Source organism: Lutra lutra, chromosome 14 (assembly GCF_902655055.1).
Source record: "Lutra lutra chromosome 14, mLutLut1.2, whole genome shotgun sequence".
Classification (NCBI taxonomy): Eukaryota; Metazoa; Chordata; class Mammalia; order Carnivora; family Mustelidae; genus Lutra; species Lutra lutra.
The window spans coordinates 46,684,332-46,700,313 of NC_062291.1; the positions used below are offsets into that span (position 1 = coordinate 46,684,332).

At 57.9% G+C, this 15,982-nt stretch overlaps 1 protein-coding gene across 1 annotated transcript; it reads left to right on the forward strand.

Annotated features, from left to right (window-relative positions):
* The first annotated feature begins 1,701 nt into the window (after positions 1 to 1,701).
* Positions 1,702 to 11,817, forward strand: GPRIN2 (G protein regulated inducer of neurite outgrowth 2). Its single transcript, XM_047703539.1, has 2 exons — positions 1,702 to 1,936; positions 7,520 to 11,817. The coding sequence occupies exon 2, from the start codon at positions 7,526 to 7,528 to the stop codon at positions 8,903 to 8,905; it is 1,380 nt and encodes a 459-aa protein (XP_047559495.1). The 5' UTR covers positions 1,702 to 1,936; positions 7,520 to 7,525; the 3' UTR covers positions 8,906 to 11,817.
* Positions 11,818 to 15,982: the final 4,165 nt, after the last annotated feature.

Below are 15,982 nucleotides of genomic sequence, written 5' to 3' on the forward strand. Positions count from 1 at the left end.
TGGGAATAGGGAGACATGGATGCCTATGTTAAACCTCAGGTGGGGGAGTGTGAGGGCATGACCTATAGGCCCCAAATGCTGTCTGTGACAGGTATCTGTTGTCTCCTTTGGTCTATGAGGTAATCTGATAAGGGGCAGTTCAGAGCTACAGACGGGGATACTAAGGTGCGGGGGGTCCCTGCACTCAGAGAACATACCAGGCAGTGGGGTGGAGGGCGGCTGGGCGGGAGGTACCAGCCACACCTGTGGCCTAGTGCTGCACACCCCTGTTCTGGGCTAGGAGCCAGGGTAGGGGCTGGGGGAAGGGCAGTGAATGGTGCACATTCCAGCCTGGGCTCTCCACTCTCCACCTTGCTCTGAGGGCTGAGGGGCTTTGTGCTGACCTCCTGATGCTCTGGCCTCAGAGCAGGGCTGGGAGAGGCTGGAGAGGTGAGCCCAGGCTTCTCAAACTGGAGGAGGAGCAGAGAGGCGTTAGCTACTAGGGGCACTGGACCAAAGCCGTGTAGATCCTTCAGCAAAATGTTGGGCAAGCAAATCAGGGGTTCCCCGAGCTAGAGTCAATAGAGTCAACACTGGGACCCAATTCTCAAGAGACTGGGGCCCAGAGGTGGGAAATGCTCTTAAAATGAGGCCCTCAGGATGAGTGGCAGGAACCTCTGGAGAGCTGAAGGGGTTGAGGGTGGCTTGTGTGGGTGGCTGTTGCTCCTCTGTGACCCCCTAGCCAGATCAGGGCTTTCAGATGCTGGGGGATGCAGAAGGAAAGGTGGCGGGACCAGGCATTCCCAGGACCTGGACTCTTCCTGGAATCGTGGGGCAGAAAGGGAGAGAGGGAGGTTATTTTGGGGACTATAGGAAGCAGCGGGATGGGGTGTGTCTCGGATGGGGTCGCCTCACCCTCTCATGGTCATTGTGCATGCCAGCTGTTGGGGCCCATGGGGGCGGTCTGTAGATTGAATGCCCAGGAACGGGATTGGGTTAGGGGGCAAAGGTGGGGATAGGGACATGGGCCAGGGAAAGGGTGGGAGAATACGGGCTTTGGAGTCCGGGACCAGGGTCGTCTTGGAGTCTGCGAGAGTGGAGCTAAGATGATGGGACTGTGGGGTTCAAGGTTTGGAGAACAGGGGAGCGGGACTATGACTATGATGAACCTGGCCTGGTGTCTGAGGGTGAATAGCCCTAAAGTCATGGGGTCTTGAGGGTGGGGTCGGAAGCCGGAAACTTATGAAGGGCGGGTCCAGGATGATGAAGGATGTGGGGCGGGGCCGTGAGGAAGTGGGTCGCCGGAGGACCCCGTGGCCCTCGGTGAGGGGTGTGGCGCTCTACAACGGGGACCGAAGGGGCGGGGCAATGAGGAAGTGGACTTGGGGGCTCGGTCGGGGGCTGGAGGGCTGTGGGGAGCTGAGCCTATAAGACTGGGGTTGGGGGGCAAGTCGAGAAGGTGGGTGTCTTGGGGAATTCGCAGGGCAGGCGCGTATAACAGGGGATCGTGATGGGGGTGGGGCCGAAGAGACCGGACAGTGGAGACCTGCCCTGAGGTCGGGAAGGAGGACTGGGGGCTCGTGGACAGAGGGGTAGGGCTCCAGGGGCGGTGGGCGCCGGACTGCTCTGCAGCCGTGGGGGCGGGGCGGGCCCGGTCCCGGGGGCGGGGCCGCGGGCAGGGGGCGGGGCCCGGACGCCGACGCGGGCTGTGGAGCGCGGGGGCGGGCCCAGGTGAGCGGGGCCACCGCCCCCTGCGCCCCTCCTTCCCCGGCCCCCCAGTCACCCCTGGGCGCCACCCGGGCGCTGGCTCCGCGGGCCAGGAGGACGGCGGCGGGTGGCGTCTTCGGCCCGGGCCGGGTCGTGCTCCGGCTCCATCTTGGGCAGCTGCGCCGGGCACCTGTGGCGGCCGCAGGAGCAGCGCTTCCGCCGGCCTGCGCGGCCCCGGGCGGGCGAGAGGGTGAGAGGCCGGCTGTCTGCTTGCGGGTGGTAGCGGGGAGGGTGGTGGGATGGGCAGCGCCTTCCCTTCCTGCGCTCCAGAACACCACTCCTCACCTCTTCGTGCGCTCGACCCTCCGCATCACAGCCCCCGCCTGGTGCTCAGCGCCCCCCATGGCTGCATCCCTTCTCCCATCTCTCCTCTCATTGCCTATCCCATCCCCTCTTCCGCGCGTCTCCTCTGCCCATCCTCCCATTTCCAGCACTCTGCCTAGGACCCCGACTTCTTCTGCCTCCATCTCCGCTACTATCGCTGTCCCCTCCCATTCCTCCTCCCTTTTCCATCCCTACCCCTCCCTCCACCCTTCCGCTAGGCCTCCAGCCCCAAACCTTTCCCTCGCGTTCCTTCTCCCCTCCATCCATACCCCTTGCCCCACAACCTCATCTTCCCTCAGTCACTGCTTTTGCTTCTGGGAAGATCTGTAGCCTAGTTTGGGGGATTGTATCAAGGACCTTCTCCCCGAGTCCAGTGGGCTTTGTGAGGAGGGGCGGGGAAGGGGCCCCTGCTCTGGGGGAGAGTGTATGGTGTGGTGTGTTCAGGCCTCTGGCCCCAGAGCCAGAGGCGGCCTGTACATTTGGTGAGCAGAGTGCAGCTGTGGAGATGCTGTTTCCTGCAGGCTTCCACAGTAGAGGGGCCTGTACGTCCGCCTCTCATGTGGCCACGGGTGGGGCTCAGGCCCATGCTGGTGCATGGGTGCCCGAGAGCATGCAGGGAGGGATACACTAGCTACCCTGGCTACCTCTGGTTTGGGGCACCTGGGCCTTTAGGTTTACCTCCTCCACCCCAGGTGCCTCCTGGGAAGTATGGGCATATCGTCCTCAAGGGAGGAAGCTCTGGGGCGTTTGGGGGCCTGGGCCTCTCTGGTGAGCAGTGCTGGGTCCTTTGGGCTTTTGCCCACAGTTATCCTCGAACCCTTTACTGGCACAGCATGTGACCTGAGCATTTTGTACTTAAGGCCCCCTCATCCTGTGATGGGCAGATTTTGTCCCCTTCAGACAATCCCTCTCGGTAGCTCAGGAATGCTCCTTGCTGCTTTGCCCAACTTTGGCCTTGAGTGGTCCTGTCAGGCCCCCTTTTGCTGCTGGGATGGATCAGACCACCTGCTGGAGGTTGCTACACCCTCACTATCCAACCAGGGGTTCCCGTGCTGTATATCCCTACCAGGTCTCTGAGGGGTAAGGTCCATATTTTAACATTGGAGCAGTTTCCCCTGCTGACCACATGGGTTTTCTTTTCCTGTTTTGGTTTTGCTGGAAGCAGAAGTCATCATCCAAATGCCTGTCTCTTAACAAGAGGAGATGTATATGGATGACACAGGGTGGTCTGAAACAGGGCCTGCTTGCAGTGGCTTTGGGGCGCCCCGCCCCGGTCACACTCCCAAAGGCCTGAGCTCTCTGCTGGGTGGTATGGCAGGAGCTAGAATCTCTGACCAAGTCAACCTAGCAGTTTTGTTTCTAGTTTTTTTTTTGTTGTTTTTGTTTTTGTTTTTGTTTTTTGGTTTTTTTTGGTTGGGCCAGTTTGGGAGGTTCTGCAGGACTGGGAGGCTTTACTCAAAATAATGCTGGCTGATTGCCACGTGAGGCCAGTTGTTCTTCCATTTACTGAGCAGCAGAACTGAGGCAGTAGGAGATCCTATATAGGCCATAAGACATGGCCATCTTGCAACTTTGGCATCAAACGGGGCAGGAGAGAGGACAGTAAGGTGTCATCCAAAGAACACTAGCAGTCTTGGATAGCTCAGTGTGCCTGTCATTTATTTTGTGCTAAAACATCTTTCTAGGGTCTGTTTGGGGGTGAAACCAGAGCCTTCTCCATGGTTTTTTTTTTTTTTAAGATTTTATTTATTTATTTGACAGAGAGAGATCACAAGTAGACAGAGAGGCAGGCAGAGAGAGAGAGAGGGAAGCAGGCTCCCTGCTGAGCAGAGAGCCCGATGCGGGACTCGATCCCAGGACCCTGAGATCATGACCTGAGCCGAAGGCAGCGGCTTAACCCACTGAGCCACCCAGGCGCCCAGCCTCTCCATGGTTTTTAAGGCAAGTGTGCATGCCATTCAGGCCAGACTCCAGACTTGGGTGTGCACCCACATACGTGTATGTACAAGCATGGGTGTGTATCCTCCCAGCTTAAGTTTTAAAATAGACTGGGAAGCTTAGTACAGTGATGGAGACACTGGGGACCCTGGTGGTGACTAGGTCCTAGAATGAGATGAGGACAGGAAGGATTGGGAAGCGAGAGTAAGCTCACCTACAGGTGTCTCGAAAAGGTCCTTTTGTCCCCCAGTCCTAGTCCCGCTATTCCATCTGTGCGCCATCATGTTAGTAGACTTCACAGCAACCTTGCAGCTGCATTTACTTCTGTTTTGCAGACTGGGCAAACTGGGGCTCAGGGAGCGTAGGTGTCTACCTGGGCAGGTGCACGGGAAGGGGAGGAATCATGCTTAGAATCAGACCCCTTGCCTCGCCTGCTCACCCATGGCTCCAAAGCTCATTTGGTCAGCTCCTCTTCCTCCCTGGGAGGCCCCTCTTCTTAGCGATGAGGGTGTGGGAAGCCTCCTTTCACTGGGATAATCTGGGTGACTTCCCTCACAGCGTTTCCCTCCTTCAAGGCTAGGAAGACCAGGCTGCGGGAGAAATACCCCATCGGGGTTCAGCTGTGGGCTCTCTGAAATTTCTCAACTGCTCCTGACCTCTATTTTGTCAGCTGCCACTCATGGAGGTGAGGTGAAGAAGGGAAGCGACAGATAGCCACCCGCCCTGGGTGTCTGTGGTCACTGCTTTCTTTGGGGGATGCCTCGTCCTGGTGAGGCAGCCATCTGGTGAGGGGGGCACAGTGGGAACCTTGTTGCTGGTGGCTTCTGAGTAGCTCCCAGAGGAGTCTGAGCGTATCCACAACCTCAGCCCCCCGTTTCCTCAGAGTGGGGCCAGGGCCTGACCTTGCTTTCTCTGGTCCTGCTTCCCAGGAAGGTTTCAGGTCGGTGGGTTTCAGAGGCTGTGTTGGGTGCCGGTCTTTCAGCCAAGACCGGGCAATCGCAAAGTTGGGAGATGGCGGCAGTGGGGGAATGTTAGTTTCCAGGACTCAGACGGTCCTGGATTTGATTCCTGGCTTAGCCGCTCGCCAGCTGTGTGCCTACGGGCAAGTCGGGACACCTCTCTGAGCTCTGGCCTCCTCATCTGTAGAATGGGGTGGATGGTGTACCTTACGAGGCTGCTGTGACAATTACAGTGAAGTGAGCCAGTGCGCAGACAGGGTGTGACTCGTGCCTGGCACGGGGCGTGGGGAGGGGTTGGTGTTTGACAGCACTGTGAGCTGTTCTTTAACGTCCTCATCACTGTGACTGTTACTGGCTTTGTCGCTCTTCTCTGTATGTATGTCCATCTTGGAGCTCCTGGAGGGCAGGGCCTGGGTTCTAGTCCTCCCTTGGCTGCTTGTCCTTTTCTTGACGCCTGGGACCAGTGTGGCTTCAGCCGCGAGGAGCAGCCAGGTGGGGACACTCCCGTGCAGGCTGGAACTAGAGCCCACGGGTCCCAGAGGAGAGTCATTAAGCACAGGTGGCCATTTACACTTTAAATAGCTTACTGGGACATGAAATCAGAAAGCCAGTTTGTCAGTCACGCAGGCCACGGGTCAAGGGCTTAGGAGTCACATGTGGCCGGTGCCCATCTATAGGGCAGTGCAGAGTAGAATCTTTCTACCATCACAAAGCTGGGCTGAACTGGACTCCGAAGCAAGCCTGGAGCTCTCAGGGGACTGCAGTTCCAGAAGCATCCTCACTGTGGAATAGCCGGCAGCCGTCTCCTGAGTGTTGGGGCAGAAGAAGTTGGTAATTACACAGAAACTGAGTTCCTGAGAGCCCTTCCCACGTTCTCTTTCTGGTGGCCTTGCTCACCTGGCTGAGGCGGTTGGTGTCTTGGTAGTTCTTATCAGGCCAGGGGTGGAAGGACAGGACTGGGATTGCCTCTCTTCCCCTGCCCTGTTTCTCCAGCTGGTCCTGCCTGGCAGGGAGTCCTGCGGGGAGGGTCCTCACTGACAGCTTTGGCTGGAGCCAGGCCGGCCCAGATGCCCTGACCTCTCCCCCTTACCACCTCTGGGGCCCTGCCCAGCCTCCTCCCCTCCCCTTGTGTGCCTCCTGCCTTGTGCTCTCCCCAGGCCCCTTCTCCTTCCTTTCTCTCCCGGCCCCACTTACACAGCTGGGCTCCCAGGAGGCCTTTTCTGATCCATCATGCGAAGTGAGCTCTCCTGGAAATGCTCTCTCTCAGACCCCATTTTCGGCACTCAGCCCTCTCCCCTGTGACTTCACTCTCTTGTTCTCTGAGGCAGGCACATCCAGCTGGGCTGAGTGCCAGCCAGTGGGTGCTGGGTAGACGGAGGGGCATGGGCCGCCAGGCCTGCTCCAACAGCTTTGGGTTGGTGGGAGGCCCATGGTTGCTCAGGTCGCTCCATCCAGGCCAGCCAGTGCTTAGCCAGAGACGGAGCCAGCCCAGCTGGGCACGCTTCTCCAGGAGGAGGTGCTGAGGCTGAAGGGGCCAGGCTCTAGGCTGCGGAGGAGTCTGTGAGCACATCCAGAGGGGTCTGTGTGACCCGAGGAAGGGACAGAAATGTCAGGCGGGGAGGGAGGCGAGGAGAGTGCGGGCACACGTGGCAAGAGGGAATTTAAATTTTATGGAGGGCCTGTCTGCCTGGTGACGTTAGGTCCCGTTCCTGGAGGCGCGGCTGGATCCAAGCTGGTTCCTCGTCTCCCAACTCCAGAGCCTGGCAGGCGGTGCGTGCTTGGAGACGGCTGTGGAACAAGTGAACATGTAAAGGGCTGGCGCGTGGGGCCTCTCCCTCCCCTTGGAGCCTTAGCTGGGAGTCAGGAAACCCGTTTCCCCTTCACAGCTGCCAAGACTGAGTCCCAGAGACAGGACAGCTCAACAAGGCTAGGCCCGAGAGGGTGTGGGAGGGGGCCGGGGAGAACCCAGGGTCCTTCCCCGTGCGTCCTCTGTTCATTGTTTGTTCATCTCACAGCCCTCCTTGGAGCCCCAGCTCTGTCCCAGGGAGGCCCCACTCCAGAGCAAGATGGATACGGACAGTTTTAGGAGGAACCAGGCTAGTATTTGCCAGTCAAGCTTTACTGGTTATTAAAATACTGCAATGCTCCTGGGCTGGTTGACTAAGAGCTGTTGTCCCAAAGCCCCCGCCCCCAGTGCTGCAGTCCCCATCCCAGGGTCCCAGCAGACACGGCCTCTCCCCTGGATTCCCGTCTTGCCAGGTAAGGCAGCAGTAAAGACTCAGCAGCTGGCGTGGTGGGTGGTCTCTGGGACCTTGTGCGAGGGCTGGTTCTAATCGCTTGGTACTGTTATCAGAGATTTGCAGGGACATCTTCCAGTGTAATGTGTGCTGATCTTGATTTTAAGTGTCTGGTGTCCTCATGGCTCTGGGCCATCAGGCAACTGGGGCTGCAGCTGTCTTCCCAGCGTGCCTAGCTCCGCGCAAGCCCATGGCAGTGTCCAGCTAAGGTACTGCACACAATTCAGCTCCATTCCCTCCCTCTCTCTCCTGCAGGCCACCATGAGTACCAGCCGCCCCGAGCCAGGTGTCCGGCCACCCTGGAGCCCCCGCCCACAGCCCCTGTCCCGGAGCTCGTCCAGCCTGCTGGGTGAAGGCCAGGGGCAGAGACCAGAGCTCCGCAAGAGTGCCAGCAGCACCGTATGGCAGGCCCAGCCGGGTGAGGCCAGCAGCAGTCCACAGGGCCCAGAGGAGGAGGAGCAGCACGCTGAGAGTGAGGAGCAGGCACAGGCATCCAGCCCCCGGCCCCAGCCCCGTGCTATGGGCCACTGGCGGAGCAGCACTATGGGCAATGTGTCTACCGTGGGCGGTGGTGATCTGTGTCGCCTGCGGGCCCCTGGTGCCACTGCCATGCAGAGGAGCCACTCGGACCTGGTCCGTAGCACCCAGACCCGGGGTCGTGGTGCTACCCAGAAGGCCAGCCTCAGCTGCTCGGCCCTTGGCGGCTTGCCTGTCCACAGAGCTCGGCTGCAGCCCAGCCGTACTTCTGGCCAGGAAGGCCAGGCCCCTGCCGACCTAGAAAGGGACCTGGCTCCAGAGGAAGGGTCTTCGAACTCAGCCTGGACACTGGGAGAGAGTCAGGTGAGGGTAACACCACCAGACCTGGGAGGGACATCTCCCCCCAGCAGCAGCCCCCAGGCCGGACCCGAAGCCACTGGGCAGCCAGCAACAGCCTCCTGCCACGCCCTGTCCGCAGCAACTCTACTGTGCGGGATGAGGGAGGTGGGGACCAGTGGCTGCTGCCATGCCCTGCCAGCCCCAGGGATCCTGGCCTTCCCCAAGCTAGTGGCCTCTGTGAGTGAGTCTGGGCTACAGGCACAGCATGGGGTGAACTTCCAGTGCAGATTGCCTGGGGTGCTCCCTGGGCATTCCCACTGTTGTGCCCACCACCCTTGGGGTCCCACCAGGTTAGCCACGGAGCCTGGTGCCAGGACCAAGGATGTGTGGACCATGACCTCAGCCAGTGACTTGGCCCCTGTGTTGGCATCCTCTCTGTCATCCCAGGATGCTGGTGTGCAGGCAGCGCCCATGGCTGTCTGCAAGGCTGTGGCCACCAGCCCGCCCCTGGGAGGCCCTGTGGCCCTGCACACATTCCCGGAGGTAACCGTGGGGGCCGACCTGGAGGAGGCACCCTCCCCCGTGCGGGATGTGCGATGGGATGCTGAGGGCATGACCTGGGAGGTGTACGGAGCTGCAGTGGACCCCGAGGTGCTGGGTGTGGCCATCCAGAAGCATCTGGAGATGCAGTTTGAGCAGCTGCAGCGGGCGCCCACCAGCGAGGACAGCCTGTCAGCAGAGGGCCGCCGGGGGCCGCTGCGAGCCGTCATGCAGTCCCTGCGGCGCCCCAGCTGCTGCGGCTGCTCTGGTGGAGCTCCCGAGTGAGGGGGCATGGCCCTTGGAGCTCTCCTGGGCCCTTGGACTCAGCCTCAGGGCCCGGGCCGCAGGGGATGCCATGCTTCTCGGTCCTACTGGCGGCTGTGGACATGTCTCTGCTGTTGGCTGACCACAGGACGCAGGACCACAGCCCGGAGGCCCCCTGCTCCTCATAGCTGGGCTGGGTTTTAAGGGCTTGATCCCCATGAGCCACATCTCTGGACGTCGAGGCTCTGAACCTTGGGACAGACTTTCAGCACCGTGCAGGAGGAGATCCTGATTCTTCTGTAAAAATACTTGACATTGTGTGTAGTCTCTCCTCAGAAGTCTGCTGCGATTTCCCTGAGGGCTCTTGGTGGCTTTATTTTAGAGCTGAGCTATCGTGCTGAGCTATAACGCCTTCCTGACATGAAAGTTGGGGCCTCAAGTGACAGGGACTGGCTGGGTCTTTAGGGCAGGGCATGGATGTTGAAGACCGCCTGTGTGCCCCCCACTGTGTCACCTTACCCTGGGGAGTGCCCACCTCTTTGCCCCATTATCTGGATGAAACCATGGACACCTGGCAAGGCTGTAGCTGACAGGCCCCGGGCTGGCCTGCTGGAGGGGGTGGGCTAAGGTTCAAAGCCAAGGCCGGCTGAAGGCTGCACTCTTTTCCCTGCAGCACATGGCTGGTCAGTGCAGTGCAGTCACAAACCAGAAGAGTTTATTGAGTCACTATTCTGTGCAGGGTTCTGTGGGTTCCTTGGAGAATGAGACAGGCTGTCTGCACCCTTGCTGAGCTGACAGTGTGGGGGAGGTGGCACATCAGGACCAGGGTGCTGAGCGTTACAGAAGGGCCAGGGGTGCTAAGTCAGCCCCCTTGTTGTTCATCGTGGCAGGAGCCAGTCTCAGGATGGGGAGAACAGGTGGCTCGTTGTCCCCAAATATCTTGGAAGGGTCTAAAATTGCACCCTTGTCACCTCATTCCTGTGGCTTAATGATTTATTCCCAGCTGGTGCTGTCCTTGGAAGGAGGGAAGGGAGAAATGGGTGGGAAAAGGGAAGGGGCCTGGAATGGGGTCTTCCACCTGGTAGGAAATGGCCAGAGCTATGAGGCCCTGGGGAGCAGGGAGGCCCATGGGCCTGTTCTCTCAGCTGTGCCCATGTGAGTTGACCTGGGCCAGGCAGTGGGGAGCCGGGGATATGGGGTGAGGGAGCCCAGGACACAGGCTTGGTACAGCCTGACTTCATTGCCTGAAGGTCTCTCAGGTGCTATGGAGTTTGGGGGTGGGCTTGTGTCGTCATCTTGGGCTTAGCATCAAAGACCTTAAGCTCCTGGGACAGTCCACCAGCTTACTCTTAAGAGGCTAGGGGGCTGCTCAGGGTCCCCTGCCCTGGGATGGAATCAGGGCCCAGATGCTGAGCATGGTGTTGAGAACACAGTGGGGCTGGACAGATGGACTGTGGGGAAGGGCACACCAGGCAGCTGGGACAGTCTGGTCAGAGACCTGGCGGTGCCCGTCCTGCTCAAGCTGTGGGGAGCCATGGTAATGCAGCCTCTGTTGGAGTGTTTGTTGGGTTGGGAGGCTGGCAAGGGTGCCCCATGGTGAGGACAGGAAGAGGTGGGAGGCAGGGCCCAGGAGATGTGGGTGTACGAGCCAAGCGGGGGTGCCTGTCAAGGGGAGATGGAAGGAGAGCTGGGGTTTGGGTATGCGCCACACACACACACCACACACCCATTCTGCAGTGGCTTCAGGAAGGAGGAGGAGTTTCTGGAGCCGGAGGTTTCCAGTTTGAGCAAAAGGAGGTGAGGCCACCACCTGGGATGAGGGGAGGCAGGTGAAGGGTCACATGTCAGGATATTTGGTTTGGACTAGTGAAACCCTTAATAGACTTTCTCTGTCATATGCAAATTGGAATGAGTTCATTCTCTGTAGGGCCGATGGGGGCCAACCTGGCCAACACGTGCCGCTTCTAGGCTGCACCTGGAGTGCCAGGATGTCTGGCTGGGCTGGGCCCTGAATGGGAAGGGCCAGCCAAACCTTCTACTCAACTCATAACTGAGATAAATGTTTGCAGGGTGGTGTTTCCAGATGTGTCTGGCTTTGGGACGGCTGGGGACCCCGTCATACCCTCCTGGGTAGGCTTGCCACCCTGGCCGTGGCCCCACGGCTCAGACTGCATAGCCCTGGCCAGTGGGTTTACCTAGTGACTGCAGCAGAATCCCTGAGTTTGCCCTGGAGAATGAACCCCTCATCCCCGTCCCATTGCTGTGGCCCCTCCCTGGCCAGGCACGACCGGTTGTGGTTTAGGGACTCAAGACATGTCCACCCGCTTAGTTTGCAGATCTCCCCTTAGATTCCAGATTTGTGACCAGAGTCTCTGGGTCCCCTTCAGGCCCTGTTGTGGGAGGTGGTGGATTTCATTATTTGTACATTTGTTTTGTTCTGAATTTGAAATAAAGTTTTGGAGGTCAGAGCTTTGCCAGGCAAGGGTCCACAGTCCTGGCTGGTCTGGTTTTTCTCTGGTAGGTTTTGTTCTTGGAGCATCCCCCCTAGATCCTGAGCTCCTCCTCCAGGCAGGAATCCCCCTCCTTCTTCTCCAGGGACTCCTCCCTTCTGTCCATTGTTCTCCCCTTCCTGGCAGGGCCCCCCAACAGCTGAAGACTGGTTTCCTGGAGCTTATCACCTCTGGGTGTGGCCAGGACACAGGGCACACATCTCTTGCCAAGCCCCAGGCTGCTATTACCCTCCCAGGCAATCACTGGCCCACCCCAAGGGAGAAGCCACTGCTGCCACAGTGTAGGCTCCTCCCCACCCCAAGCTCACGTTGTGTATGGGGGGTGCAGATGGTGGAGGAGCGGAGAATGGTCCTGTCACATGGGGACATCACTGCCAGTATCCTCTGGATTGGGTCTCTGTCCCCAGAAGTGCTGCATTCTTATTTCACAGTGGGGGGTTGGTGAGGCAAGGGGACCTTCCCAGTGAAGATCCTGACACTTTGGATCTGGAAGTGTTGTGGGGGAGTGAGGTGGGTGGTACTACATCTTAGTGGTCTACAGTCTGAGTTTGACTCCTGGGTCTCATCCACAGCCAGGAGACCTTGGGCAAATTACTGACCTTGCTGTCCTCAGCTTCCTCATGATGACATGATGACAGTCATGGCTCCTTCTTAGGCTGGCCCTGTGGGTCAAATGGAATAACCCACATGAAGCAGGTGGCACTGAGTTGGGGTTCACCCCCCACACCAGTGTCGTGGGACGCCTCTTACTTGGGCCTACTTCTGTGGGCAAAGTCAGGGGCTAGCTCTTGCCTCACCAGCGTGGCTCTGGTCAAGGTCCACATCCCATCTCCTTGTCCATTCCTCATTCAGATCTGCCTTCCAGATCCTTCACCCTGTGCTTACACCCTGCTTAGAACATGTGTACTCTGGCCATGGCCTGAAACCGTGGTTTCCAGAACCATGCTGAGGAGACTAGTCTGCAGCTGGGCTCCCAGAGAAGCTGGTGCTATGATTCTAGATTAACTGGGGAGTGGGGAGCACAAGGTAGGGAAGGGATAGAAGCCAACAAGTGTGTAATCTCAGGTAGAGTCCTGGCCTTGGCCAGGTCCCGCAGGGGAGCCCTGGGGCACACTCTACCTCAGGTAAGGGCCACTGGGGCCAGGGCTATGCGGGTGAGCTGTGAAGCTCCAGGAGCCCTGGGGCAGGTGTCTGCATGGGGTGTAGGTCCCATCTGAGGGGAGGGGTGTACAGAAACCAGGGACGTCTGCGGGGTCTGGGAACACCCATCCCCAAATGCGTTCAAGCCCTGAGCAGCCCCTCACCCAGTAGATGCGTGTGGAGTCTGAGGCCTGCAGAGTGCCCAGACCTTGTCTCCAGGAGCTGCTCTGAAGCAATTGTCTCATTTATGTTCATGCCAAGTGACCTTGGTTACTCAAGTGCAGAGCTTGCATTTGCCCTCACTAAATTCCGTCTCGGTCATCATTCTGGCTTGACCCAGTTTTGTCATCAGAAGCTATGACTAGTCCTTTATCAGTTTCCATCCAACCTGTCAGGCAGAGCAGGGACACACGGAGCCCAGGGCCTGTCACCGAGTCATCCTAGAGTTCAGCACTGGTCCCTGGGTGCCTATGAATCAACAGTCATCATGGGCAAATTCATTTAAGGTGAATTTGTGTAAATCTGCATCTTCAACATGGGTAGCACTCTTCTGACTGAAGTTCTGGCCCAGGGATCCTCACATCCAAACAAGGACGGAGGGGAGGGGCTTAACTCAAGTCCTTCCTCTCGGCATGGCTGTTTCTAGTTCTGGTAATTGATGCTTCCCTTTGAAGACCCTATTTCTGCTTAACAAGCTGTTCTAGAAGTTTGAGATCTGCAGCAAGCTAAGATTCAGACTACCTTGTAACCCCTTAGGAGATTGGAAACTGCCCCACTCTGCATTGGCAGGCCTCCCCTTTATCTCCCTCTGGGCACAAGGGGACTCACCAGCGTACTTCCTTGGAGGTAAAGTGAGGGGGAGAGCATGGCACTCATCACAGCTGGTCTCTAGCACCTTCCTCATTGGGTCTTTCCCTGGGGCTGTTCACTCTTTTTTGCTCAGTCTTTCTGAAGCTGGGTGGGGGTCTCCCTGATGGGTTAGGAGAACGCAGGGCTAGTTTTGTTGTTGTGGTTACACAGAAATAATAAGCCACAGAACATTTCAGAAAAGTCGATGTCTATTAAAAAACCCAAACCAAATCAAAGTTGCATTGGCCTATGGGATTGGGGGTAGACAGCTGGGGTCTGACTCTGGCTCCAAAAGTTGGATAAACATTGCCTTTGCTCTCTTCTGCAGTGACTTTCTGTGACTCATTCATCCTTTCTCCTCCTCCAAGTTGGGGTGGCTCAGCAAGGAGGCAGGTCTGTACCCTGAGATATTGTATCCTGTGTTCCCAGATGGGTGTCCTAGAATTCATATCTCATGTCCCCACTTCATAGGAGAGAGTGTGGGAATTGTAGGAACACGGCAGATCTCATTTGGGGCTTGGGACTGGTGAGTGTGTCCAATTTTAAGGTGTGTGGCTTTTAGTCACGTACCCCTCACCCAGTCTGTCCTGGCCTGGAACTTTCCATTTCTGAAACTTTCCTGAGAAGAAACATAGCATCCTATGAATGTGGCCGTGAGAGTGCAGGACCTCCATGGGTGTCCAGACAGGCCCAGTGGGAAGGCTCTGCCAATGGTGTTTGTTCTCCCCATACCCTGTTTTTCTTGAACCTCAGTTTCTTCCTTTTTTCCTTTTCTGTACCAAGTTCTCTCTGCCCTCAAGAAACCTCGTGTCTCCACATGGTCCCATATCCTTTCCTCTGCTTCCTTCCCCTGCCGCCAAGGGACTGCCTTGCCCTAACCCCCTTGCCACAGCCATCCTGTTCTTCTTGTGGCCTGGTGCCATTTCTCTCTTGACCATGGCTGAATCTGGGTCTCAGCATTCCTGACTTTCACGAGTCTGGGCTTTTCCTTCCTACCTGCCCGTTCTTTTTGGGTGACAACCAAATCATTGGAACTTGCCAAATAGATTCTGAGCCTCTCCCCAGAGAAGGAGGCCTCCCTGGGCTAAACTGGGGTTGCTTTGGCAAGTTTCCATCACTTTTACCCCAAATGAGAACTCAGTTGTTCATGGTCCTGCTGGGAGAGTGGAGGAGCTTTGTTCAGGCTGGAAGGCACTATACCAGTCTTCAGTTTTGGTGGCCCTTATTGGGGCCTGACAGGGTGGGTCACTGAGGGGCTTATTGGATGTGCAGTGACACCTGCTAGCTTCAGGTAGGCCCTTGCCTCTTTCACGTTTTCAAACGCTTCTTGCTTTGCTTGTAGTTAGATTGGGGCATGTCCTGGGCCTCCGTGGGAGCACACCATGCTGTCCCATCTCCGTGCCTCTCTCCTGTGTGGGACTGGACTTGTGTCTTGGAGCCAGGGCTGGGGACAAGGGGGAGGAGACTTCTGTCTTTAACACCTGAGAAGATGCCCACTGAGAAAGCCTAAGTAGGGCCCAAGTAGGGAGCCTCATTTGGGGTTGGCATTTTCTGTGGCTCACCAGGGAACTGAATTTGGGGTGCTGGAGCCCTGCTGGGGAGGAGTGGAGTTGTCCCCTCACCTATGCCTACTGGCCCCTTATCTGTAGCCTTCTACTTTGCCCTCCCTTTGTCTGCTTCTCATTTTTAGCAGTCAAGGCTCTGGGGAGGTGGTGGCCAAGGGTGCCATTTTGTATTCAGGCTTTGTGGCTTTTGTAAGCCCCACCTGCCTCCCTTGAGGAAGACTCGGTGGTTTGATTTCTTTTCCTGCGGAGTTGGGGGAATTCAGGGAGAGCGGGTAGGGCTTCCTGAGAAGTTTCCAACCCTGAACGCCCTTCCTTGCAGGTACAATCCCCAGGGTGTGGCTCAGCCTCCCTCCTGGTCACAGCCCTGGGCTGGGGTGGGAGTGGGCAGGAACCCGCAGGGCTGTGGTCACAGGAAGGCTGGGACACACAGCTGGTCCCTACTGAAGGCACCAGGAACACTGCCTGAGACTTGCTGAAGGGCAGACAGCCATGCTCCACGTAGGATCCTGCTTTTATCTGAATTTTTGATATTTTTTGATATTTTGATATTTTGTCATTCATTTTTTGCATTAATTCTGATTTTAAAATATTCACGAAAGCACTGTTTATCTTGGTTACTGAGCATTGTGCCTAGCCTCTGGCTGGTGTCCTCCTTCTGTCTGCGGGCCAAGAGACCCCCTTTCCTTTTCCGGCCCCACACCGGTACCTCTGGCAGGTGCTGGGTGGCGCAGGCGAGGGGAGAGCTATGGGGGGCTGGTGCTGGGAGGGGGTGGGCTGCCTGCGGCGTGGGTTCCGGAGGGGTCCAGGGCTGGGAGAGTACCCGGGCGGGCCGTGAGGCCCGCGGGAGAAGCTCGGGCGCCCCCTAGTGGTCACGGAGCCGCCCTTCAGAGGCTCCTGGGGATGCGGGCTGGGAGCTAACTACCTTGTCCGCTCCCGGGGCAGCCCGGAGCTACCTCCCGCCAGTCTCACCGCAGTGCCTGCCCCTGCTGCCCACCCCCCCCACCTCCCCCACCCCCCCGCCCTCCGAATGCTCC

Excerpts from the sequence above, each read along its gene's own strand:
- GPRIN2 (XM_047703539.1), top strand. The coding sequence starts at position 7,526 with ATGAGTACCAGCCGCCCCGAGCCAGGTGTCCGGCCACCCTGGAGCCCC.